At 47.2% G+C, this 25,955-nt stretch overlaps 6 protein-coding genes across 6 annotated transcripts; 4 read left to right on the top strand and 2 right to left on the bottom strand.

Moving 5' to 3' along the window:
• Positions 1 to 368: 368 nt before the first annotated feature.
• JR316_0013124 (von Willebrand factor A domain-containing protein 8) lies at positions 369 to 5,823 on the bottom strand (the record flags this gene model as incomplete). The annotated part of the gene is made up of 22 exons (XM_047898737.1): positions 369 to 468; positions 535 to 650; positions 720 to 745; positions 802 to 849; positions 909 to 1,035; positions 1,090 to 1,101; positions 1,155 to 1,213; positions 1,270 to 1,358; positions 1,417 to 1,570; positions 1,623 to 1,806; positions 1,866 to 1,943; positions 1,999 to 2,158; positions 2,211 to 2,346; positions 2,396 to 2,605; positions 2,658 to 2,982; positions 3,192 to 3,434; positions 3,487 to 3,914; positions 3,975 to 4,135; positions 4,202 to 5,208; positions 5,255 to 5,377; positions 5,428 to 5,494; positions 5,549 to 5,823. 22 exons carry the CDS (start codon positions 5,821 to 5,823, stop codon positions 369 to 371), a joined length of 4,128 nt encoding a protein of 1,375 aa, XP_047742285.1.
• Positions 5,824 to 6,766: 943 nt separating this feature from the next.
• JR316_0013123 (Lysine-specific permease) lies at positions 6,767 to 8,511 on the bottom strand (the record flags this gene model as incomplete). Its single annotated transcript, XM_047898736.1, has 9 exons — positions 6,767 to 6,994; positions 7,048 to 7,074; positions 7,135 to 7,548; positions 7,608 to 7,692; positions 7,752 to 7,859; positions 7,915 to 8,014; positions 8,075 to 8,099; positions 8,166 to 8,220; positions 8,333 to 8,511. 9 exons carry the CDS (start codon positions 8,509 to 8,511, stop codon positions 6,767 to 6,769), a joined length of 1,221 nt encoding a protein of 406 aa, XP_047742284.1.
• Positions 8,512 to 9,123: 612 nt separating this feature from the next.
• On the top strand, positions 9,124 to 10,641 carry JR316_0013122 (uncharacterized protein; the record flags this gene model as incomplete). Its single annotated transcript, XM_047898735.1, has 1 exon — positions 9,124 to 10,641. The coding sequence occupies one exon, from the start codon at positions 9,124 to 9,126 to the stop codon at positions 10,639 to 10,641; it is 1,518 nt and encodes a 505-aa protein (XP_047742283.1).
• Positions 10,642 to 11,222: 581 nt separating this feature from the next.
• On the top strand, positions 11,223 to 12,644 carry JR316_0013121 (uncharacterized protein; the record flags this gene model as incomplete). Its single annotated transcript, XM_047898734.1, has 1 exon — positions 11,223 to 12,644. The coding sequence occupies one exon, from the start codon at positions 11,223 to 11,225 to the stop codon at positions 12,642 to 12,644; it is 1,422 nt and encodes a 473-aa protein (XP_047742282.1).
• An 820-nt stretch (positions 12,645 to 13,464) lies between these two features.
• Positions 13,465 to 15,868, top strand: JR316_0013120 (RNA polymerase-associated protein; the record flags this gene model as incomplete). Its single annotated transcript, XM_047898733.1, has 10 exons — positions 13,465 to 13,610; positions 13,706 to 13,807; positions 14,034 to 14,185; positions 14,284 to 14,375; positions 14,432 to 14,711; positions 14,774 to 14,842; positions 14,911 to 15,041; positions 15,094 to 15,213; positions 15,263 to 15,669; positions 15,715 to 15,868. The coding sequence occupies 10 exons, from the start codon at positions 13,465 to 13,467 to the stop codon at positions 15,866 to 15,868; spliced, it is 1,653 nt and encodes a 550-aa protein (XP_047742281.1).
• Positions 15,869 to 16,019: 151 nt separating this feature from the next.
• On the top strand, positions 16,020 to 21,637 carry JR316_0013119 (uncharacterized protein; the record flags this gene model as incomplete). The annotated part of the gene is made up of 6 exons (XM_047898732.1): positions 16,020 to 18,360; positions 18,421 to 18,572; positions 18,640 to 18,739; positions 18,795 to 20,111; positions 20,157 to 21,126; positions 21,187 to 21,637. The coding sequence occupies 6 exons, from the start codon at positions 16,020 to 16,022 to the stop codon at positions 21,635 to 21,637; spliced, it is 5,331 nt and encodes a 1,776-aa protein (XP_047742280.1).
• Positions 21,638 to 25,955: the final 4,318 nt, after the last annotated feature.

Genomic DNA, 25,955 nt, shown 5'->3' with positions numbered 1-25,955 from the left:
GCAGAGAAACGCGACCAGTGAATAGGTGATGAGTGAGTGTCGCGGATGTTAAGGGCAAGGGACGGTAATGATCATTTCAGCACTTGGATCATGTGGTCACAACGTACGTCGTAGGTTCGTCACGGAGCTTCAGACGGCAAGGTCAGGCAAAGTTCAGGCCTTCGGACTCGAGAGACTCCTAAAACTCGAACGCCAATTGTGCGCTGATTAAAAATGGCTAGAATAACGATCAAACACTCTGGCGTGATATATTACAAGTTCAGAGAATCATAAAGAATCTACATTTAACCGAGGCCATTTCGTTGGTACAGTAGTACAATAGATATATCAATGGTTCAGTAGATATTAGCTGTAAGTCAAACCGAATATTATCGGTCTACCATAGTAGATAAGATGCTGCGTAGCACATTTGGAATATCACCAGTGTTAGCCACCCGGAAACCGCGACCAGGAAGACTTTTCGTGATCCTAATATGCAGATATTGGATCAGAGGTGTTACTTGTGTTCAATCATTGAGCCACTTTAGGACTTACCATGAAGCTTCTGCCCCTTCTCCAATACAAATCAAGGCGGTGTTGACCTTGGGGTTATGCCGCATAGCCCTTGTGAGTTCCTCGGGAGTGATTTGGTATCTACCAAAGTTTGCGTCCTGTGGTACATGTAGAACATCATAATCAGAAATTATGATTACTTGGAACATTCTGCGAGCAACGCTCACCGTGATGGCGATCACAAACCAATCATCTATTCGTGGCGACATAAGTATTGATCTATTATGTATGCAACTGCATCATACTCACCTGCATCATATTTAGCAACTTCAGTGACACCCTTAGTTATAGCCTCGACTATATAAGGAATAAATAGACAATGAGCAGCGATTAATTGTGCAAGACGACAGACGTACCAGTATAATCGCCAGCAAACGCATACTGAGGAATCATATACATTTTCTCTGTAACTTTCCATCGAGCTTTCAAGTCAGCTGGTGGTTTACCAGCCTCCGTCAACGTAATGTCAGGTCCATCTCCCGACTATGCCAGTTATTAGCTGCTGAAAGCCAAGTCAACGACGTTGGATCAACTCACATGGGCGCACATCTAACAGAACAATTGAATACATGGAAAGAACAGAATTAGTAAGTAAAGCTTACATCCCAGACATATTTGTCTTTCCGAGACAGACGTTCAAAGGTCTCCATCAACATTACAGCTAATGTAATGATATAAGCCATGGCGACCTCTGGGCATACTAAAAAAGAAATTTACCTGTCTCCATGCTTCGTTGCAAACGGCCATCATACTGGAAACGGTACATCGACGCGCTCAAATCGAAAATGAATTTGATTCTCTTTGGCCTGAAAGATGGTATTAAATCAAAGACCGGAAGGAGGAGAGAAAATATGCATGACTTACTTGACTTGAGGTCGACCTATTTCAGGCTTCTCCATTCCACGTCGCTTATAGACTGTGGACTCTCCGGTCAATCCCTCAGTCAGACGACTATCGTCCAGTTCACCATCTATCTGTCGTTTGACCCATACTCGTTCTTCCTCCTTTGCAGCAAGGTCTACATCAAGTTTAAGAAAAAAAATATCTCAAAGAAACCTAGATGGACTAACGTTCGAGTAAATCAAGAAGGGATGCCATATGGGCTTCAGTGGCACCAATCAATTGACCGTACCCTTTAGCTTCTGAAGCGGACATATCAAGCTCCTCAAGCCTGCGCTGAAGTTCTTGACGAGCCATTTCTCGAGCCTTCTCTTTGATGTGATCAGGTACATCCTGCTTGAGCTTGTCCGAGACCTGATCACGAAGCACCATATCAGCCAATGTAAAAATGGTGTGGTTCATGGTGATCCTACCTGCTTAATATCGCCGCCCTTATAGAATCGTTTATACCCTCCTCGACCCCCCATTCCAGCCGTATCTCGCCCACCAGTCTATGTCAACTATGAGTGCTCTGTGAGAAATGCACATAGAGCGTTAGCTACTCACGCCGCCAGCCCATCGATTGCCGCCGGAATGTTCTTTATTGTCATGCTCTCCCTCCTTCGGGCCTTTCAAGCTGGTCTCCTTAGGTTCGAATTCTATGTCCTGGACTTTCTTCTTTGCAGCTTCTCGTGCAGCATCCAAGCCAAGGTGAGGGACTTGCAACCTAGAATCATTTGTCTCAGTAAAATTAAATTAGGTTATTAAACAGATCATACCCATGGTGAATCAAGATCTCCGACAACTTGTCAATAGTATCCGGTTTATAGACATCGAAATCGAAGATATTCCGCAAAGCATCGCCCAAAGAATCTGACGGGTATGCTTTCATATGACGCACAAGATTGATCAATTCTGAAGGGGCAATAAAAATTTTGAAATCGATGGTAGTCAAGTATCTGACCTCTCAACGAATATGGGTAGCTCAGAACCCCATTTTCATAACCTTTGCGAAGATCGCTAAACGCCCCAACAAGTCTTAGAACCAGATCTTTATCCATCTCAGGAGCGAGCTGTCCAATAAGATTGCGTTCAGACTCCTGATCAGGATTGGAGACGGAATGTGCGCTGAAGTTCTCTCCCAAAACTTGTAAGAAATGATTTCCGAGGAAAGCTGCAACGAAATCGATAATGACATCAGAAAACGTGAAAAATGCCAAACTCACGATACCCAGGTCGATTGGCCAACAAAATAAGTCGAAAATTGGGATGAACGACAATGTCACCCTCCCTTTCTAACACTGGTCTCACACGCCTGCCGTCGGAGAGAGACATCTCTCCTTGGCCAGCAAGACTTCGGAAAATCGCTACGACGTGTTCAGGTGCTTTGTCGGCCTCGTCAATGATGATAAAACGACCGTATTTGATGGCGCGAAGAAGAGGAGAGTCGGTATAATTGATGATACCGCCTTCTAAAGATGTAGTAAACATGAGCTGGGTAACCGTTGTATCTCTATGCAGTTGAATATATTCTCTTGGGCGGCCCAAAAGCTGATGGAAAGTATTTGAACAATAGTCGGGATCATGCAACTGATTAATTCCTTACCTGGCACAATCTAGAAAGCACGTTGATCAACTATATGCTGCCAAACATCATACGATATACATACCTGTCTATTATTTTATTCTTTCCCACACCCTGATGTTTTGAACGAAGTTTGATTTCTGATGACAAAACATGCGCGAATCTAGAGACACACCTGATTGCCCAACAAAACTATGTGTTCTCCCAGGATTTCGAGATCTATCGCGATATCACGCATGAGGCCTGTCTGCAAGCTGTTGTCGTAAAAGTGGTCCATGTGTGGCACATGAGAAGCAAATCCTTCTGGGTCATGGGCAGAGTTGAACAGCGGAATAGAGGTTGGTAAAGTCTCTCCGCCAGTGCTACTTGGTGCTGGGAAAATTAATGCATTATTGTCTACATAAGGACTAGGATTGAACTAAAAAGAATGTGTAAGAAATAGAATGAAGTAATGAAGGAAGCAAACTTACCGGTGGTGTTAGCTTGAAAATATTGGAGTCTTCCAGCATTGTGTTGAGATTCATTTTCTCGGTAGCTGGCAAGAACTCTGCCAACAAAGATTGTTGGATGATTGAATGAAGATCAGTGTCCTGTGGGTATGAAGCGAGTCTCCGGGCAATTCTAACAAGGGTACGCGTGCCCAATCTACGATTTTTCAACACATTGTCTGCCGACATGCTGTTTCTGTATTTTTCCGCAAAGACAAGAAGAGTATCGATGAGCTCCTGTCGACAACCCGTGGTACATAGAATCGATGATTCCTCTTTCTTGTCCATGGGCTGACTTGGAATAGGGAAAAACATGTTTGCATGCTCGTCAGAGAGCCAATCCTTGAGCAGAAGGGATTTCGATGCTGTGCTTATGACACGGAATGAAGGGTGGGCAACCGACAGCTCTCCTGAAGAAATCTAGTGCATGGATTAGCATTTACGACCCCAAGTGAAACTAAACTATGCACTTGCTTCTTCTGGAGATGCTTCAGCCACAATGCGCTTGTTTTCCCATAACTCTATTTCACGATCCTGGATAATTCGTGACAGTGAACCAGCAGTAGAACCAATGACATCTAGTCCAGCTAGATGCAGTAATCGACCTGCCCAAGCACCTTCGATCAACGTACTAGACGCGAAACAGCATTCGTCAATAACTCAGAAAGTAACCATCACTGACGTCAAACAAAAATACCTTGGTTCCCAAGTTGTAGCACCACCATCTTCAATCCTTCGGCGCATGACAAGCTCTCTACCGCCTAGTTCTTTGTACATGTGAATAACTTCTGCATCATAACCCAGTATCTGGCCGAACACTCTAACTAGAGTGGTAGTCGAAGCTGATGCCGTTGACGGAGAAGCAGGAGGAATTAAAGAAATATCCCAACCAAGGGCATGAGCCTGTACAAAGCAAGTCAAAAGACCCATAAATCTTGGACTTGGGTTGAACTCCAGTTTCCCTGCAAAAGGGAAAGGTCGAAGCTGCCTAGATCCAGCTTGCACAGTAACAGATATTGCGCTCAGACCTGGTGGCGGGTCGAAGGTAACTTCTGCGGTAGCATCCCCTGTTCGGCAAATCTTTGATAATTGGTACCCGAAAAGCCCAATGTTTTCGTCAACCGAAGACATTGATGGGCTTCCCAACTCTCCTAGTCCACTTTCCTCAGTTTGCCTGCTGATAATAGCCCATGCTTGGAAAGGAGCATGGATCAACCCAGGATGTATTGTCAAGAAGAGACGAGCGAGTTGAGGAGGAGAAAGTTCATCTGGAGGGGGGAACTTCTCGATCAAACTTCTCAGTTTAGTCAATGCAGTCTGAGGAAAAGGCGGTAATGATGTCTTCGAAACAATTTCGAGAGCACTTCGTGACTCGCTGGCAAATTGTGTGGATAGGATAAGATCTCGTAGTTTGTCATAGAGAGGCACCGAAGTTGATGAACTATGAGTAATGGACAGCAGGGATCCTACAGGGTCAATGAACCGAGCCTGAAATCGACTACGAAATGGCGGATCAAGAGGGTACCCAGGATAAGGTGGCACTGGTGCAGCAATTGCGATAACGCGGAAATTCTTGTGAGCGGGTATGAACACCTTTCCTTGCTCCGTAACGGAAGATGAGAGTTGGTTATATCGATGAGGGTGTATGATATGCGTTCCATCGTCTAAATTCATTTCTCTATTCTCCAATAGATTGTTGAGTACCTATTTACAGTCAGCACGGGGGAAACTAAGTTGATCGTCGACGTACAGGCATTATACCGCGTTCTGCTTTCTCTATCCCTTCTAAGATAAGCAACCTCCCATGCTTGACTGCATTTACGGCTGGACTATCCACATATACAAGGTTTCCGCCTTTTCTAATTTCTCGACCCTGTTTGCAAGTTTAGATGCTGGTTAATTTAACAACAGAAGAATGCATACCTGTTTCAATTCCGTTTCTCCTACATCTCTGTGCAATGCGATGTATTCATATTCTGTGTTGATAATGCTAAAACACAGCTTTAGTCCTCAGTTTTCCGTCAGCAGAAACGATAAAACTTACCTAGCAAATGTTAAAGCCAATCTTCGAGCGTAAGGTCCAGGTTGTGAGACCAGAAAGACGTCTTGTCCAAGAAGATACTTCTGAAGTATGAAGTGAAGATTATCCAAGTTAACAGGATCGTTGACGTCCAGTATGTTCACAGAACGGGCAAGCCTAGCAGGTGTTAAGGAGGCGGGCACTTCATAAGTGATATCTCCAAGCTTCAAAGTCCCAATTGTCTCTAGAGGTGGCTTGAGTTCGTTTAAAAGTTGATTTAGGCGTCGTTGTGGTGCCATTGTCAGTCTCGGCGAAGCTCTAAACTTCAAGTCGAGTTTCCTTGGGCTCGAAAGGACTATCCTGTAGCCCAGAACAGACGCAATGGTGGGCTGAATAAGGTCGTAAAGAATCTGCTCTTTTCAATGACATCCATTTTCCGGAGAAAGGGCATCGGTTATGTTGGCTTGCCGGTCAACCACTTTCGGAAACTGTCAAGAGGATCACCTTCGACTGGGTCCTGTTGGTCAGCAAGTTGGTAGTTTGACGCGTCGATGCCATGATTTTGTATCGGAGCTCATAAAACAGCGGCCCCTAGCCCCTATCTTTTCCTGTTATTAATCACGTATAGCTACTTGAATATACACGATACACCTCTAGAAGAGGGCATTGAGTACTCTATCATAGAGACTCAGGGAGCCTTTGAATGCCATTTCCTCTGCATGCCCGCCCTCAAAAATCTGTTCCTGCTTGATTATATCAAGCTCTGAACGGATATCAATGTCTCTCAGTGGAACCACAGTGTCCCTGAGCCAGACTTTGCAGAGTATATACAAGATTGGAAATATGATGCTAAAATCAAAAGTCAATGAAACGACTTGTATTTGAAGATAAAAGAACTCTACCAGTTCAAATAGTTTGTTGCAAACGATGTCAGGTTGAAAGTAGGGGAGAAAGAATTCCAACCACTAAATATCAGAACTAAAATATTCATAACTAAAGCATAATACTATGTGCCGGTCAGTACATTTATGATCTCCTGATGTGATAAACTGACCGTAAGATAAGGTTGGAAAGGGCTTTTGTATGGCAACAAGTCTCTCGATATATTTTGCACCTTTAATGCATAGAAAAACCGAAGGTATGTGAAGCATACAACAATCCAAGATATTATCCCAGCAGTAGTTGCCAGTGCCACTAGCCAAATAAATGCCTTGAAGATGAAGGGCGTGTTTCAATCAATTCTCAGTCATTGGCAAAGCCATTAGCACCTACCTGAGAAGCGCCATTGTTCAAACCAGTATATGCAATTGCACCCCAAATGACTGAGACAGCGACAGCCCAGTACGGAGCGCCAAACCGATTTAAAGATAATAAGAAAGACGGCGCGTGACCGTCCAGAGCAAGACCGTGAATAGTGCGTGAAGCTAAGAAAGTACACGCATTCCCCGAGCTGAATGCAGATGTCAAGATCTGTTTCTCATGAGAACATATTGAAGGAAATCTGGAGAGCTTAAATGACATACAATAGCATTCATTACCGATGGTATACCCTACATCAAATAGATAAGCAAGAAGCAGTCAATCGATTAGTCTTGTGATTAGTTATTCACCTTTATCCCCGCACTGCTGAACGCAATGACAAAGGGGCTATGTGTAACATCTCCTGTGGGCAGAGAGAGTCGAGTGTCATTCGCGGGCACAATTAAAGATATCACAAAGATAGAGGCGACGTAAAACACTATCACGCGAGTAAATGTCCGCTTAAGTGCAGTGGGGATGGCCTTTCGAGGGTTCCTAGTTTCTGCGCCAGCTATTGCCACGACTTGCACATTACCATAGGCAAACGCAGCTGATATCATGGCAGACCAAAAGCCAAGAAAACGACCTTCTGCTCCAGAGGTTGTATATTCACGAAACAAGGGGTACGGGCTCTTCCAATATCGAGAGCCGATAAAATTTTGTTGAGGAAATCCACCAAGATCTAAGACGATGCCTGCAATTAAAAATAAAATGATAAGGGAGATCTAGACATGTACCAATGAAATATAATCTTTAGCATATTGAACGTTCTTTCAAGGCCCACCTTCAGGATTGCAAAGTAGAATTCAAATTCTCCATACAGTCGAACGGCGGAGAAATTTATGACTGCAATAGCTAGCCAAAGAATACTGAAATCAAGGACGTCATTGTATGTTCGTGATACACATATCATTGCTTTTGCCCATACCTTATCGGAATAGCTTGATTCAATGTTGGATTCCAGAATCCGACCAAAGCTGTAGCGGCACTGATTTCAGCTGGCATTGTGATTGCCATGGAATACCAGAAGTTCCAGCTATGATAGAGTATATCAATAACAAAAAGCATATCCATAGACTGAGGGTACAAACCCGGTCGCAATCCCAGTACTCCTACCCAACCACATGGTCGCGTGCCTCACGAAGCCAGCTTCTACAGGTTTGAACGCAGACATTTCTGCGGATATGTAAGCTGTTTAAAAATATAAATTATCCCGGAAACCTGTAGAATCCTAACAATCGGACTGCTGACCTATAGATGCGGTTACAGTGCCCATCTTGTGCAGAAGAATTAGTCAGTACGTGATTTGCCAGCAATGCTAAACTGTCCGACAAAAACATACGAGAACAAATGCCAAAAGGCATCCTAGAGGTCCAGCATTAGCAAGTGCCCTTCCGCTAGATAGAAATAGGCCGGTTCCAATCATCCCAGCAAGAGCTATCATCGAAAGACTTGGGGATACGAGATTTTGAGACAACGCGGGAATAGAAAGAGGTAACTCATACATACTGTCTTTGCTGAAGTGTCCGCCTAACTTTGTCATTGTTCGTAGAGCTTGCAATTTCTATGTCCTCATTTTCTCCATGGACGTTGACAAATTGTGCCTTTTCGGCACGCGAATCATGCAGAGGTAGAGGTGTTTGGTTTGGTCGTTCAACCTGCCCAGTTTCCGAACTCTTTTCGGCCATGGAGGAAAGTGGGAAGTACAGCGCATTTGTCGCCCATTAAGGGCTCCTTTTTATAAAGAACCAGACCTTAGCTTCATATGTTATTTTCGTTAGTGCCTGCCATAACTCCCGATGGAAGCGAAGAAGAAAATGGCGAAAACGATTCAAGCTTCAAGTGTGATCTACATTAGTTTCATAAACAACTTGTTCGCCATTGAATACGGATTGTCAGTTACCATTACACGTTATGCCCCTTAGGAAACATTGTACCGGTTTGAAGGAGTGATTGCTTATCTCTTCCTGCTGGGATCCAACATAGGAGTGGAGCAAGTCCCGAGGCCTCTCGGGGGAGATTCCAACCTCCAACCGGCAGCCCCCATGACGTGATGCCTGACTTCCAAATGAGGATTGGATTTTAAGCGGAGATAAACATCCTGCTTTAGTGACTGGTCAATGGACTCGATGGTCAATTGTTTGGGCCACAACTTGAGCCAGGCCAATATCACATATTGGTCACTTAGGCCATGCCACTCAATCAGTACGACTACAAGCTCCCCGAACTCAGAAGAGACAGGCCACAGCTCAAAATATTTAAATGCCGTCGAACTATGTTCCTCCTGTCCAAATTCCTAAATGTCCAGAAAGGATCCTTGGCCCCGTCTGAGGCGAGCACTGTTATACAAGCCCAGCCGACATGTTTACAACTCCAAAAAGCGACTGACTGCAGAAGCCTTGACACGGGTGTTCCAACGCATGAAGGGCCTTGCTTACGATCCTATCGATGCACGACAAGACATGTTTTCTGTTTCTCAGGTCTGCAAAAGTTGGAGGGAAGTGAGCATTAACCATCGTGAAAAAATTTGGGGTTCTCTACCGATCGACCTAGATACAGACTCAGAGGAATTTATACAGGAACTTCTTCGCTGGTCGTCATCTTCGCCACTGTCCATTTACTCTGGAATTCCGATAGACTCGGACGACAGCCCGAGATATAACAGGTGGCTGTTAGTCCTGGAAGAGTTCCACCGCTTTGAGTCGCTCAGCTTCGTGGACGATATCACCAACTACGACTTTCAAACCTATTTGGAAATGGCTGCCCCTCTGCTCCGATCGTTCGAAGCGAAGATCACTGAGCCCCCCATTCCATGTTTCCGTAATATACTTTCGCAAGAGCTGTTCGGTGGAAATGCTCCAAATCTGCGACATGTTAACCTTACTGGCTACACACTGGCGTCAAATAGCTTTCTTGGCTTGAACCTGACCACTTTGTTTGTCAACGTAAAGGCCTGCCCACCGTCTATAGACGAATGGGTGGAAATCCTTTGGAGTCAACAAAATTTGGTATCTCTGACTATCAAGCATGCACTGTGCTTAGAAAACGATAATCCTGCGTCTTCGTTGCCACCGGTAAAGCTCCCACTCCTTCAAGAGCTGTGCATTATGTACTGTCGTTCCATTGACTGCGGTCTCCTCCTTAATCGACTGTCCACCCCTTCTTTATGCAAACTTGAGCTCTGTCTAGCATCACATAACGACGCTGAACGGGAGGAAGAAGAGACTTGCCTTCATGCTAATCTAAAATGGTTTGTTGGGTGTTCGACGAATAAGTTCATATCTTCCTGTAAGTTGGTTGACGTATCAATGGGTTACGATACAGAGACCTCTGGGCCACTCAAGATATTGTCTTTTACAGCATTCCCCGAGGAAAGTCTTTCAGATTCTCAAGACGCTGTTTTCAAGTTGTCATATCTCACTCAATCGACGTCTGAAGACGATTTCGATCTTGAACTATCGCATCTCTTCCAGACGTTAAAAGCCATCGATATCTTGGCTGAAACCACTGCTATAAGGTTGAAACCTTTGCCACAATCGACGCCATTTTCAGATCCTCTTTTGGAACTGCTTCTCATGTTCAAGCCTGGACAACTCAGATCAATCGAATTTTACGATCCCACTCAATTCGCTATGCTAACATATGTGCGACCCTCAAGATATTCTCAAAAGCTGTTACTTGAGTGCGAGAATATACACGTGAATCAGAGTTGTAATGACCTCGATCTGGAAGGGAACTGCATTGAAGAACTTTCAGAAATTCTCCAGTATCGTAAAGATCGTTTTGGAGTAAAAACGTCGAGCATTATATACTATTGACCAAGTTCTTAAACAATGTGAAATGTTTGCACAATTGAGCAGCTGCGATTTAGACTTCGCATTACTAAGTAGCACACTAGTAGCACGTAACTTTTTTAAATGCCAGCTCAGAGTTTTTGCAATTTGTCCCTGAGTAGTGGCACCCGTCGCTTGTTAATAAGAACATACCGCCGCTTTCTTAAAAACATGGGGTAAATCACGCCGTACTTGTCCCTCAAGTTGACAAAGCAGTTTTGAAGGGCCCAAGAAGTAAGCGCGCGTGGAACAACTTGCGACAGTTGTTCTAAACAGTTATTCTATATTTAGAACATCATCCAAGCGGGCACACATCTTGGCCACCTTCAATGGGCCTTGGCACTGATGCCAGTTGGTTTTGTGCCAGTGCCACTGGAGCAAGAGGACCGTCTTGCGCTTACAGTAGTACACGTTCTATGTGCCACACACGGCTCAATTTTACACAATGAAGATGGAGAAAGGGAAGGGTATATAAAGGTGCCATTCAGGTTGCAGTTGTAACTCAACCCCTTTAAAGTCGACAACTCAGACTTAATATTTTGGTGTCAGAATACGAAGAAAAAAGAATGGCAAACCTCAATAACGGATTTCCTTTGAAGTCCGAACCTCGCGATGTTACCAAGTTCGAATTGTTCCCAACCCGAGCCAACAACGATCCTGTACCTGAATGGCCAAAAGCTGACGGGATTTCTAGAACACTTCCTTTGTTCCAAGTTCCGACCAGAACCAACCCTGCAAGTAATTTTGGAACGGCGCTACCTAGACCTCAAGGGCTGACAACCGTTAGCATAAACTACCAACCAGGAGACAATATTTCCCCCATTCTAGAGAGGTTGCAGCGCCCATGTCCAGATTTACAGGAGCTTAAACTGATTGGCCCGGAACCGACAGATGCTCCTTCGAAGTGCGTCGGCGAACTCTTGTCGACCTTGTGGGCCCCACAACTCAAGTGCCTGGTTCTGCGCTACACAGAGGTTACTTGTCTTGAAAAGGGAAATTGGACCAGTTTCCAGCTCACTCACCTGGAGATTGTCAAGAGTGACACGTCAGTTCATGATATATTCACCAGCGACTGGTTGAATATACTTGAAACCCAGCCCACTCTTCAGACCCTCTATCTCTCTGGCTGCAATGGAAGCAGTATCAACACAATGGAAGGATCAGACGCACCCGTCCACAGATCGAGGCGGGTCGTTAATCTCCCATATCTCAAGGAATTCCGATACAATTCAGAAATTGCGAACTGTAACGAGTTGATCGAATTTCTCGAGTTTCCGTCAACTTGTTATGTCCATATCGTTGCGGGCCAGCACACGAAAACGGAAGACAGAGATCTTCAGGGAACTCGGCGAGCATTCGAGCGTATTCTTCGGAAATTGTATCATGAGCTCCAGTCAGCGAGGCTACAGTACCCGGGAAGTCATTTGGACTGGCACTTTAGATTCACCGAACACTGTATCGCATTGGATATTACGATGTGCTTCGACTGGAACCTGCCAATGCAATCTCGTCGCTTTACGTTCGAATACAATGTACTACATACCGTGGAAATGGATGTTGGAATGGGTGGTGTCCTGGCCAATGCGCTTCTATGCGACGTCTTCATAAACGTAAGAGAAAGCTTAAATCACATAGCGGAACCGACTGCTCTCGTTCTGGAGGTATCATGCTCCTTGACACACCGCTGGTATGATGATCACCTCCCTCTGACCGACCTGTTAAAGACATTCCGTCATTGCCACCAACTCACCTTGGCCGGGAAAAGCATTCTCAACCTCGTCGAATTCAACTTATTTCACCGTCAAGTGCTTGAGGCCATGATTCCTTCCCTCATGGTGATACACCTTCGAGTTCCTGTACCGGCGAGAATACTTCATCATCAGCTCTCCCAAAAAATTGGCCATTTTATTCAACAGTGGCATATTGCTGGACGGCAGCCTCCCTTCGTGAATTGGGTTTACCATAATAGTTCCCATGCACCGAACTAATTTTATTGATATTTGATGATGGACCTGTTAGAGAGCTGCGCAACTTAGGATAGATAATAATAAGATATCATGTTAAGAATCACCGTAAGTAATTGGATCATTAGAAGATCTCGCCGACGTTAGTTAGTATCTACAGTAATCCAGTGATCTGCTGGCAGTGTAGTTGCAGAACAATTCATCTGATCTACATTGTTTATAAGTAAACAAGCTGGCCACTTATACTTAATGCATCAAGTTTGAGATCACATACATCATGAAATGACTTGAAGAAGCTTCGTTCGGACAAATGATGGATATTGCCAACTTGGTAGCGGCCTGACTGGGATCGAAGTGGCATATCGATGTTGAGTGAATTACTGCGTTTGAAAAAATCGAGCTTTAAAAGGAGGAACGGATATTCTGCATTACTACATGTACCTCCAATAACTCAAGGATATAAACCAGGAGAAAATGGGCTTTCGAGAACAAAAAACTGTCAATGAGCTAAGCTGCTCGTGGGAAGATCCATTCAAAGTTGTGCGGCTGTGCCTCTCCGCTTCCCAAAAAGGTAACCCCATTTCGGCAACAGCCATCCTTGAGCCAGGTCAACCCACAACTTCCACCCATTTAAACCCTTGTCCCATATCTCATCCTACCCGCCCATCTGCACTCCCGTATCGCGTGCAGAGCACATATACACACCGAGGTAGATATACCCCTGTACTTTTGGAAACTCTTATCTCTTTACTCTTGGAAACTGTTACGACTAACTGGCACTGCACTTCGACAAGTCGAACTCAACTACAAACCTTAACACTACTCTACGAAAGACCTCTATATAATGTCGGATTTTGAAGACGATATTGACGACCAGCTCTTGGAACTTGCTGGCGCCACAGAGAAGAAAAAGAAAAGGAGGCAGCAGCACTCGACCGGTAGTGCGGGAAGTGGGAAGGGTAGTGGCGGAAAGAGTTTGAAACGAAAAGAGTGCGTAAACATGTGTCGAACTTTTGTAGAGCAGAGCTCGCGCACACGATCAAGTAGCCAAGATTGTTCTGACCATCTGCTCTCTTTTTATATAGGCGTATGGATAGTGATTCCGAAAATGACGTTGAGAGCGAGGACGACATGCAGGACCCATACCCCCTAGAAGGCAAATACAAGGACGAGGCAGACAAACGGGAGTGCGTACTTCTTACTGCGGTTTGAGGACGCTGACTGATCTTGGGTTTCATCTATAATGTCTTCTTTATGTCGTTTTCGCGTTTGTCTCTGCGCTGTGCAAATCGTCATTGTGTTCAAACCCCTGCGCTTGTGCCCTCCATTTGGACTTATATATCCCTTATGCCATGATGCTGGATGGTAATATTTTCCAATGTCTCTTTACCTCGACGACGCCGATGTTGACAGATTGCTCGCAATGACCGAGTTCCAGAGGGAACAAGTTCTGGAGGAGCGCGCAGGGGAGAGGCAGCGCATCCAGAACGCGCGTATGCTCGCCGACCTGGTGCGGCAGCAGCGAGGCGGATCAGGCGACGACAGTGTGTCTCGGGCGGCGAAGCGTAAGTTTGCTACGTTAATCTATTGATCACTGTGCTGTTTTGCTTCGCCACGACTTTACTATTTTTGACATTATGCTAATTGATTATGGGACGCTTAGGTCAACACACACAGCGCGGCGCCACAAAGGAGAAATCTAACAAACTGGATGAGTTGAAGGCGAAGAGGAAGGCTAAAGATGATAAGAAACGCGTCAGTATACCGATTTTATCGAGTTTCACATTTTTCTAAATCTACTGGGATATCAGTCAAAGGTCAACGGCTCTCCATCCCAGAGAGAGCGATCATCATCACCGCAGGACATGGAAATATCTGCGTCCGAATCGGAAGATGGGCAGATCACCAAAACAGAGCAGGAGGAGGAACGGCTTATGAACGCGTACGATTCACAGAGAAATCGGCGCACCTCGTCCAAGGAGGACTCCGCAGATACTCCATGCAACATGAGCGATTTGGAAAGTTGCAGGCTTTCGAGAGATGTATTGGCAAAGCATTGTCTTAAGCCATGGTTCCAGGATTACGTGACAGGTTGGCCTCGATCATAGGTGTCGTTAATTTATTTGTTCGTTGACGCTTTTTTTGGGCTACAGGCGCATGGGTCCGTTATCTCATTGGTCAGGAAAATGGACAACCTGTTTATAGGATATGCCAAATCAACAGTACGCCTTCTTTGCATTGAAATTACTCGATATTTTTATATGCCCATGAACCTTCGTTTCTTGTGCAGATTTGGCCTCGGACCTTGTTAAGCCTTACAAGATTAATGAGGTGACGACTAACCAGGCATTTGAACTCAAGCATGGCAAAAGCATTAGATCTTTCAACATGGATAAAGTCTCGAACGGACCGTTCGTAGATGTACGTTGTAACGCCATTGTTACGCGGAAATGATCGTTGATGCTGTCTACAGAAAGAGTATGACAGACTCAAGAAAGTTTGTCAGGCAGAGGATGTCAAGCTACCGACAAAACTAGCTCTCGAGAAGAAAATTGCGCAGATGCAAAGGCTTGTTTCGCAACCGATGACAGAGGTAAGTGATATATGGACGGGTGATCGACTGCATGCCGACGAAGGAATAGGCCGACATTACTGCGATGCTGCAACGCAAAGCACAGTTGCAAGGGAACAAGAATGCGGGACTGTCCACTCTGGAGCGATCCACTCTGCTTCAGAAGCGCACACTGGCTGAACGTCGACACGATTACGCCGAAGTCGCAGAGATTGAGGCGCAACTTGCGCAGCACGCTGCCAACACTCCTGAGCCAGTGAGAAACGACAACACGGCCGATCTGCTGGCAAAGGTGAATGAGCGCAACCGCAAGGCGAATATGGAGTCGGTGCGTAAAGCTGAGCTGCAGGAGGCGGAGCGAAAACGACGAGAACGCAAGCTTGCTCAGAGTGGAGCAATATCGGCACCTATCGATCCCAGTGCACGGCTGAAAATTACCCCGCGAACGTTCAACTCGAACACACCGACTGGCACAAGGTTGGTTATTCTTTGTTGCTTTCTACTGTGGCTGACATTGGGCAGACCTGGGACTCCTGCTGCGCCCGCCGAGAAAAACGGTGCCGGTGCAGCAGCGATACTGAATGCAGCGACTGCTGGAAAGGCGCCTGTGAAGGGAACGAGTTCATTTGAAGCATCTTTGATTGACAGCGTGGAGATCGACTTGGGCGATTTCTAGTCTATGTAATACCAGTATTAGATAAGATAAGATAATGAAAAGATCAAGTGTCCCAAAATGGAAGTCTGAACCTAAAAGTGATTCTCGCGCACGCACCCTTTGTCCTCCAACAACCATTCAACAAATATACCGCTGCTCGTCGTCGCCCCCGATGGCGAGCTCAACTCTCTCCCTCGAGTCTCTCAGCTCTCCCTCTCCCTCTCCGTCACCACCGCCTGGGCAAAAACATCTCCCCCAGCAGCCATCCGCCCCCAATGCCCCCACCTTCAGACCCCTTGACACAGACTCGGAGCTCTCGGAGCTCACTGACGATGACCAGGACGCTGCTGCTGCTCTCGATAAACGAAATGCCTCAGCAAAGCCCTCCCACAGCTCGTCGCTCCCACCTCGCACCGCAGATGGGGCAGACGATGATGATGACGACCCGGCCAATCTCCCTGGCCCGTCATCTTCAAGACCAGCGAAACGCGGAAAACACCAGCGCTCGCTCTCTGCGCGTGGGGGTGGTCCCGGCCGCAAGAAGAGGAGTAGCATAGTGCCAGCTCCCATGTGGGGCTGGGCTGAGTCCAGGGCGCCAGCCAGTACGGCTCCCGCCGAAGAAGAAGAAGAGGAAGACACCGCCGGACCTCCTCGTCCCATGGAAGAGGAAGAGGAGGAAGAGGAAGAGGGACCAGCAGAGATGGATGACGAGAACGGAGACCACGACGGCCCATCCCATCGTAAAGTCAACTCGACCAACCCCAAAAACCGAGTGCCGGATGCACGCGGTTATGGCTCGAAAAAACGCAAATCTGGTTGGTCCTATGCAATGTGGTTGAAAGTTGACGGTGATCATCCTGCATGGAGGCCAATCTACGGAAGTCAGCCTAAGATGGCCAAGTCAGCTGCCCACAAAAGCCAGATTGAACGGACACTCCGCGAGGAGTTCCTGGAGCGCCTCCGTAAGGAAGAAGAGGGCGAAGTCGAGAAAGTCGACCAGGAAGATGGACCTGAAAAGTCAGAAAAGGCATCCCGTCGAATACCTGCTGCTAAAAGCGACACCCTTCAAGATAGCGAAGAATACGAAGATCGCCCGCTCGCCAATGGTGACGATGACGACGATGACGGGTCCGCCTCTGGGTCCGAATACCGTTCCAGCAAAAAGAAGAGGCCTATGAAAGCCCGTGCCCCTACCTCTGCTTCGAAGAAACGGAAGGGTAACGGCGGTGATGAAGACCACCAAACCGTGACCAAGAAGAAGAAGAGTGGCGCCACCACCAAGGTTGACCATGGCGAGGGCAATGATTCGGATGGCTCCAGTCGCGATGGCCATTCAACGCAGTCTGAAGACAACGCCAACGCCCAGCATTCAACCAAACCCGACGCCTCATTGCCCTCTTCCAAGGCCATCCCAACCTCGGGCACTTTACCCTCTTTCACGAGCCCCATCGACACTGGAACCACTGCACTCTCCACATTGGCTGCCATCGCCCACGCTGCCGACCCCACATCCCCTCCCGCTAACGAGGTAGCGTCCATCAACGCCGCCGCCGTTTCGGCTTCTATCATGGCCGGAGCGTCATCATTTGTCGAAAACCCCCCTGTCTCGTCTACTGCATCATCGGACGTCGCTGCTGATCCGTCGCGTTCGAGATCGCATACCCCAGAGGCGGACGGTAACAGCGGCGACGAATCGAAGCCACGCAAGGGCAAGGCCAGAGTTCGAGCGAATGTCAGAGGTGGCAAGGCGAAACCTCGGGGGAAGCCCTCTGCGCCAGCTGCTGCGAACGAGAAGAAAGAGAACGGCGTCAAAGTTAATGGCGCCGCCTCTTCCAATCCTTCGGTCGATTCTGGAGATAATATTCCTTCGCCAACGACGAAGAAAGGCCCGCCTGCACTTCAAATTGATACAATCGTCGATGAGCCTGCAGACGATGCAGCTGCTGCGATTGCCGATGATGAAGATATGGACGTCGACGGCGAAGCAGATAAAACTGCCAATCACTCTAATGAAGAGGCGGGTGATGTTTCCATGGAGCATGAAGACGCCGAACCAGAGGAGGAGGAGGAGGAAGAGGAAGAAGAAGAAGAGGAAGAGGATGGTGAAGAAGAGCGTGAAGAGTCCACCCATGAAGAGGAGGAGGCAGACCCTGTTGATGGAGAAGCAGCCGACGGTGAGCAGGACAACGAAGAGGAGGCGGTCGAAGGAGAAGGTGACGGCGAGGAGAATGAGGGTGAAGGAGACGAAGACCACGAGAACGAGCAGGACCCAGAAGCTGCTGAAGCCGAACAAGACAATGAAGAAGGCGAAGAGGGCGACAATGACGAGGATCCTTCGCCTGGCGATGTAGACGCCGATGTCGAAGATCACGATGGCGATTTGCAACCCGCTCATCGCGCGGAAGCGTTAGACGTTTTGGCCACCATTGAACTCAAATTCGCTCTACTCAGAGAGCGAGTATATGTGGAGAAAATGGAGGGCTTAGCTTGGGAAGAACTCATGGTTCAATCTGGTAAGTTCTGTCGTTTACTGTTCATTTCCGTTAGGTTTATATCATTTTATCTTGTCGTAGCTATACATCCGGAAATGCTACATTTGCAAAAAGAGCTTTCCCAACGAAGAGACAAGCGCCTCGAGCTCGCTTCGAGGAAGCGCTCCTACGAAATCGCCAACGCGGAAGCTCGTCGAAAGGCGGATGAATCAGGAGTTTGGAGTTGGTGGAAGGTAAATATGGCTATCATCTAAATTCTAATATTAAAACATCTAATATGTGATTTTCTAACACCAACAGGTTGCCAGAGATGATCTTCAGACAGAAATGATTGCTGAGATGAGCAGAAAGCGACGCCGAATGGAGAGGGATAGACGAACTGCTGAGAAACATCAACCGCGTACGCACCGATTTACATTTACTTTGAAATCTCGTACTAATTGGAGTCTCATTAGCACGGCGCATTCCAGTGCAGCAATACGTCGCTGTTCCACCTCCATTGCCTAATATGCGCAAAATTGTCAAATCTTATCCGTTCGGAAGTCGCAAACATAATAAAGCTGATGCGCATCACCATCACCACGCACACCACCCTAAAAATCTGGTGTATCCTGAAATATCCACCCTTTCTGCCACAGACATTGCCAACGACCTGGAATTTTTGTTCCAGAATAGCAAAGCATCCGCCGCGTACGACGTTCAGCAATCTCTTCATTCGCATCATCATCATCCCCAACAAACCTATTCATCATCTTTCGGACCTCTCCCACCCCGAAACGGAATCAGTGGCATGGGTGTGGGCATGGGCAGATCGTCCAGTATGGGTATCATGTCCAATGGTCCACCTCTATCTTCTCATATGCCTCCGCCATCATCAATGGGGCCTCCTCACAATTCAATGATGCACCCGCATCAGCACGGTATGGGGTATGATCAGTACGGTGATATCCCACCATCCTTCGGTCCCGGAGGGCCACCACCACCACCAGGCAGAATGCGCGATCAAATGAATAGTAATTCATATCCCCCACAGGGACCTGGAGGCATGATGCCGGTTGGACCTTCGTCGAACAACTCGAGGGACCTCAACTCGTACTCGAATTTCCCAGGCGCAGGTGGACGCTCGCAGTCGCATACTCATGGGCCGCCAATGCCCATGTCGGGTGGAGGACATGGCCACGGTAACGGATACCCTGGAGATCACGAAATGAGCACTATTGGTCCTGGTGGACAAGGCAATTCCGCAGGAGTTGGGCACCAGATACATCCGCACCATCCGTACTTTGGTCAAAATAGCATGGGTCCTGGGCCAGGTAACCAACACTCCCAACAGCAACAGCAACAATCTCACCAACCTCCTCCACCGCATATGTCAAGCCATCACAGTGGGAATGTGAAGAGCGGGATGAACGGCCGTAGATCTGTGTCGCCTGCTCCGATGATGTCGAATGGTGCTGGGAGTGGCCATGGACCTGGTGCCAAGTCGAACGGCAATTGGATGGGAGCAGGCATGGGTATGCCCTCATATAACCTAGGTGGGGGTGGGGGTGGCAAGGGAGATTGGGACCCAAGGCTATTGCAAGAAGAGGAAGAAAGAGAGCGGATGGCTCGAGATAGGGACCTTCGGGAGAGGAAGAGAGAAGAACGCGAACGCGAACGCGACAATATGGAGCGCGAGAGGATTCGAAGAGACCGAGAATTCCAGGAGATGGACCGGGAGCGAGAGAGGCGCGAGCATCACATGCAGCAGCAACATCGTTCTGCCCTGCCAGGTTCGTCGCACCCAAGCCTTTCACATTTGCATGCTGGTTCCACAGGTGGACCACCCCCGCCCCCGCCGCCCCAAGGATCTGGCAGCGTTCATCATCATACCCTTCATCACCACCATCGAAGCCACCATCACCATGTCGTTCATCACCATCACGGACAAGGGTCGCAGCACGCGTCGTCGTCATTGCCGCCTTCTGGGGGTCCACCTGCCATCATACACAGTCCGAGGTCGACTCGAGATTACGAGAGCTCGCGGCCTCCATTGCTGCATGCCAGCTCAGGACCTAGCCATTCTCATCCAACGGAAGTCATCAATTTGTCGTCGGGCAAGGGCTTACCGCCTCCCGTGGGACCACGAGGAGATAGGGAAAGGGAGTCCGGTCATTGGTCATCCAAAAATACAGAAGACCATCATCCCTCTCATCTTGACTTCAGAGACAGAGATCGGGACCCAAGGGATAGAGACAGAGACAGAGAGCGGGAAAGGGATCGAGAAAGAGAGAGGGACAGGGACAGGGATTCCAGGAAAATCCTTTCTTCAAGACATTCCTCTGGCCCTCCTATACACCCTCTCGATGACCGAGGCGATCGACCCATGGCTATGCCCTTTGTCATGGCGTCCAGTCAGGCTATGCAGCAAGCCTCTGCAGGCTCGTCCTCCGGCTCTCACATGAACGGCTTAGGATTGAGTAGTTCTACAGCTTCCCCTCGCGGCCCGCCGTCCTGGAATACACCTGCAGGACCGGAAGAGCCATCGTATCGCATCCCTTCTTCTTCCTCTGCTCCTCCGCCTTCAGGTCCATATCTGGGATCTTCGCCAATCCAAACACACCGTTATGTATCTACCAGCGGCCCACATGGTCCACCTCTATCTCGCATGCCGAGCAACAACCCCTCTTCAAGTCTGAGCAGAATGGCATCTCCTCCAATCCCTCCAACCAGTAGTCGCACCCGACCACCCCCGAGTCCCTCTTACTCTACATCCATGTCAAATTCACATCGCTCCCCAGTGACCAGGTACGCTGCTGACTGTTAGATTAACTTTTTTTAAGGCACTAATTTCAAACGATCGCGCAGTCCCAAATCCCGGCCAATGTCGCCCCCGCCGCCCAGCGGAAGCAAGCAACATCTTTCTGGTCCTTCAGGATCAGGTTACTCATCGTCACCTCGTCTGAGTGGTCCTGGTCGCACCTCCACGCCGATTGGACATCATCCGCCGCCGCCGCCGTCGTCGTCGGGGTCGTCGCTGGCAAACATCCAATCGGACGGGGTGATGAAAAACGGCAGTCACCCATCCTCGTATCCCGTCAGCAGCCGCACGGCATCGCCTCTCATGTCGTCATTACATGCGCCCCTGTCGGGTTCGGGCAGACCGACGTCAAATGGAATGGGCGGAAGCAATGCATTAAGTGGCGGGTCTGATCGTGATCGACTTGAGCGGGATCGGGAGCGACATGCGGTCGCTGCTTCATCGCCAAGGCTGGGATCTACAGTGGTACATCCTCCACCGTCGAAGTTGAGTGCATAGGGCAATGGTACTATTGAATAATGTGGACATACAGTATATCGTTTTCGTATTTTTTCCTATTATTTTTTCTTCGTTTTCTGTTTCTATATTTTATTGTATCATGGTATCTTACCCTTATTTTGTTTCCCTCCCCTTCTTCTCTCTCTCCGTCCTGTTTCATTTTTATTGTCTCTCTGTTGTTTCTGTGCAAAGTAATAGTCTGAGTTACCAAATGGCCTTCTGGAAGTGCGTTGAGCACGAAATTCTATCTCATTTTTTGCTCGCTTGTGGTTGACATGAGAGTGCATCGCTTCAAACATTCAGAAAGTTCTCGTCGATCGTGAGTACTCATCGAAAGAATACATGCATCCAATGGATTATATCAAGTGCTGACCAAACACTTCTAGCACTCCCAAGATCCATTCAATCCAGCATTCAAACTAAAAGCACCATAGGAAGATTGCCAGAAATAGTATCTCGGGCCTGTTTAGGTTAAGTTAGTCTTGACCTCGAATTCATCATCAGCACGCCACGTTTCTGCCACGCTTTGACGTCGGGAAGAAGGGCCTGGAGAAGACGGTCGCGTAAAGGGTGTGTGAGACTCTCTCCCACTGCCAAAAATCAAGAAGACGTTCTTGATAAAATCATCAAGTTGCCATGCTGTTTCATCGGGTCGCACGACGCATTGGTTAGGCACGGACCACGGTCGACTGTCGATGGCCTTTGTTTTTCTGACGGGAAACGTCTGTGGGGTTGGAGAGGCTATTGGATAGAGGCTATTTATGTTTATGTTTCATTAAAGGCACTGCTGCGAGGCTGGCTATCTCCCATTGATTGAATTTACAGATCAGGCACTTTGTCTCCTCGTTTCTTTTTACAAACATATCACTTCTCGCTGACGAGAGAGAGAATTTAATATATGCGTATTTTACGGCAATCGAGTCGTAATAGTAATACTAATAGACTCGATTGGCTAGCTGCTTTTTGTTAAATTTGTTGTCTGTGCCTATGTAACCGCATGGTGAAAATGGCGTGCCTCTGAATGAACGTTCTCGTTACGACAGACGACTTAAACTCAAATTTCTTGAAGGGCACATCACTGTGTATCCCAGATCCTGGGGTCGAGCCACTAGTGCTAAACACTCATGACTCATGACTCATGAATCCATGATGTTAGTGAAAGTTTAAGTGACATATATCGATATATCTTTGTATCAATGTATTTTTCTTCAATGTCGATTTCGTGTGCAGCTGAAAAAAGAATGTATACGATCTGGTTCAACGGTCCGGTTAGTGTTTCGTTTCGGTTTTCTTGCTTCTTGTTTCTTGTTTCTTGTTTCTTGATCCTTGTCTTTTTTTGGGAGGGAACCCTGCTCTGTCAGTGTCCGTGTCAGTGTCCATCATTCCGAGACGCGGGTGTGGAAAGGAAAGAAAAAGAGAAAGGTGTAGAGTAGAGATTGTAATTTACACCGGATGCTGTTTTGTGCATTTTTGTTGATTCACGATTTGGTAGTTGACCTATTTGGATTGTAATGGTGAAGTAGGAGAAGGGACCGTTACCCATACAGACTCGAACTCGGACTCGGATCTCGAAGAAGGGTTTGTGACTGTAAGAGAAAGGCGATGTCGGGCAACAAAGACAACACCAGAGTTAAATGTGGAATCGGGAAATGGGGAAGGGGAAGGGGGATGATATGAGATGATATGATATGATATGTTTAGTATGATATGAACGAAAATGCCAAACCGTCCAACTTCCGGTTAGATATGCATCAGTCAACTAGGAGATAAAAGATAAAAATGAGAGAGATCCGAGTCGTACGAAATGGAATGGGACTCTGAATTCTGCCACGGCCCACTAGGCTCAGCGCTTCACGGGAACGAATGAGAATGGTCGGTCTTTTGAATATGGGTGGTTTGGGTTTGGTGGGTAGGTGTATTCTAGCTGTTTGCATCAGTCAATCTATCTATCTATCGCGCAGTGTCGTATACATATTCATATACATATACATAGCCCACACTGAATGGACAGATATTTTTTCCCAGGTTTCCGCCGGGACATGATTGAGTTGGACGAAGCATGATACGTGATTCTGAATCAGTGAGTTTTTAGAATTTGGATCCATGGGGTGCATCGAGTTGTTTATCAATTTGTTCACCGTGACGGCCCACCCCCCTCCGTTTATCAAACAAGCAACATATTGAACTTAATCACTCCTTCCTTCCTCCCTAGATAGCGTTTTTGTTTTGTTTGGGGTTAAGAAGTTCTATGTAGACGTTATCGAATTTGTACGGAGCTGAGCTGAGTGAGGTACGAGACCTTTCCCCTTCCTCCCCCCAAGATCAACTTGAGACTTGAGATCTTGAGACTTGACTCTTGAGACGCACAAACCAAGGTAAATGAAAAAAAAAGTCTCGCCGCGCAGTAAACTTGATTGATTTATTATTTTTTTCTGTTTTCTGTGCGGAAAATCGTGCCCGATGCAGTTCAGACGATCATGATATGATCATGACATGACATACCTCTAGGCTCTCCCAAGTTTTCGGAGAAGCCGGAAAGCTACGTAGGGGTTTTGAGATGAACGCTCCCAAGAGGACCTGTACGCCAGGCTCTTGGAAAATCTCATGGAAAGCGGCACTAAGACCAAAAAAAAATACAACAGAATACCTTTTAAACATGATAAACAACATAATATGATGTCGACAACACACAGTTGCATTCTCAAATCACCTTCTAAGCCACGCTGCCAGACAAAGCTGTCAAAAACCATGCTTTCGACGACCTTTTAGAGTCTTTTTGCCACCACGGTATTTAAATTTAAATTTAAAAGAAGAGGCAAGAAGGCACGGGGCGAAGGAAAGCCAAGAAGAATTCCAAGAACCCCTGGTGTGTTTGGTCATCATCGATCATCGGCGATCACCCGACCGGTCCGCCAAGCCGCTTTCCTGGCCCGCTCCGGATCCGGATCGTCACTCCGTGACGACAATGTGACATTGTGTACGCATATCGGGGCACCCCGGGCGACGGGCGACGGCAAGGTTCTTTAATTTTAAACCGCTTTCCGGTATGTATGAGTCTATTTTAAGCAAAATGCAAAAATGCAAAAATGCCATGCCTGCGTTTTTTTGCCGTGTCTGGCCGTTGTGCGTTTATGGTCTATGGGCCGATGCCGACGCGGAAGGACTTTGAATTGGTACATACAGCACACAGCACAGGACCACACACTCTTTCATCAAAATCATCAAAATAAAAAGTGTGTACACACCAGACTCACAGACTCAGGCGAGAGTGTCGCGTGGTGCATGCGTGGTGCGCTACGGCCTCAGCCCGCCAGGCGTCAGGCGTATGTGAGCCTGACCCCTTAGCTTCAATCTCAAACCTTGGAGAAGTTCTATGCGCGTTGTAACGCTGATGGCATTGGGACGCCCGTAAATATTGATCATGATATACTTACCACACCCTGAAGCTTTGAAGAGTTGCTGCAAGGTGTGTGAACATCATTATCAATGGAGGGGATTTAAAATTATATATATTATATATATTCGACGCTGTTTTCTCCGTTGCTGTTGCTGTTGCAGGAACGGCCCACGGGAAACGGGAAACGGTAAACATCTATCAGCTATCCGTGATGTCCAACAGTGTTTGGAACGTTTGCGATTGCGATTGCAATTGGATCAAATTAAATCAAATCAGATGCGAGCGAGCTAGAACGAGAAAAAGAAACATAAGTTTTTGGGTTTTGTTTTGTTTTGTCTGTTTAGATAGATCTCCAGACTTCGTGGAATTATACATCGGGATCGTCTTCGTCCTTCCTTTTCTTTCCTTCCTTCCTTCCTTTGGACGTAGAGTTTCATTTGTCTTTTTGCCATGGTGTGGATTGCTCGAAATCGAGAACCCGTCGTGCCTTGAGACAGGCGTGATAAGCTTGCTTCTAGCTTCAATGAGAGACTTATAAACATGAGAGAGTTGGGACCTGTTACGTTGACGGTCGGAGGGAGTACGTACCTACCCGCGAGGATTTCAAGCTTCTTCTTTTTCTTTCAATCATTTCCTTGGAGTCCTAGTCCTAGTCCTGCCCTGGTCCTGTCCTGTCCTGTCCTGTCCTGTCCTGTCATGGGAAGAAGCCTGAAGGGGGAGAATTTTCTATTTTTTGTTGGGGGCCCCTCGTCAAATTTGGGTACGTACTACTTAGCGAAGGGATCATCTTTCTAATTATATATGTATACGGTAACGGTAATACGAGTATATATGGCACCCTCCCCATTCAAGAAGCCTTTTTTGTGTTTGGGGTATTTGTGATTGGAGGATATGGAAAAAAGGCTGTCAATCTGGAGAGAG

Source organism: Psilocybe cubensis, chromosome 13, assembly GCF_017499595.1.
Source record: "Psilocybe cubensis strain MGC-MH-2018 chromosome 13, whole genome shotgun sequence".
NCBI lineage: Eukaryota > Fungi > Basidiomycota > Agaricomycetes > Agaricales > Agrocybaceae > Psilocybe > Psilocybe cubensis.
The sequence above is the reverse complement of the archived record's forward strand: the minus strand, read 5'-3'. Positions and strand labels throughout refer to the sequence as shown.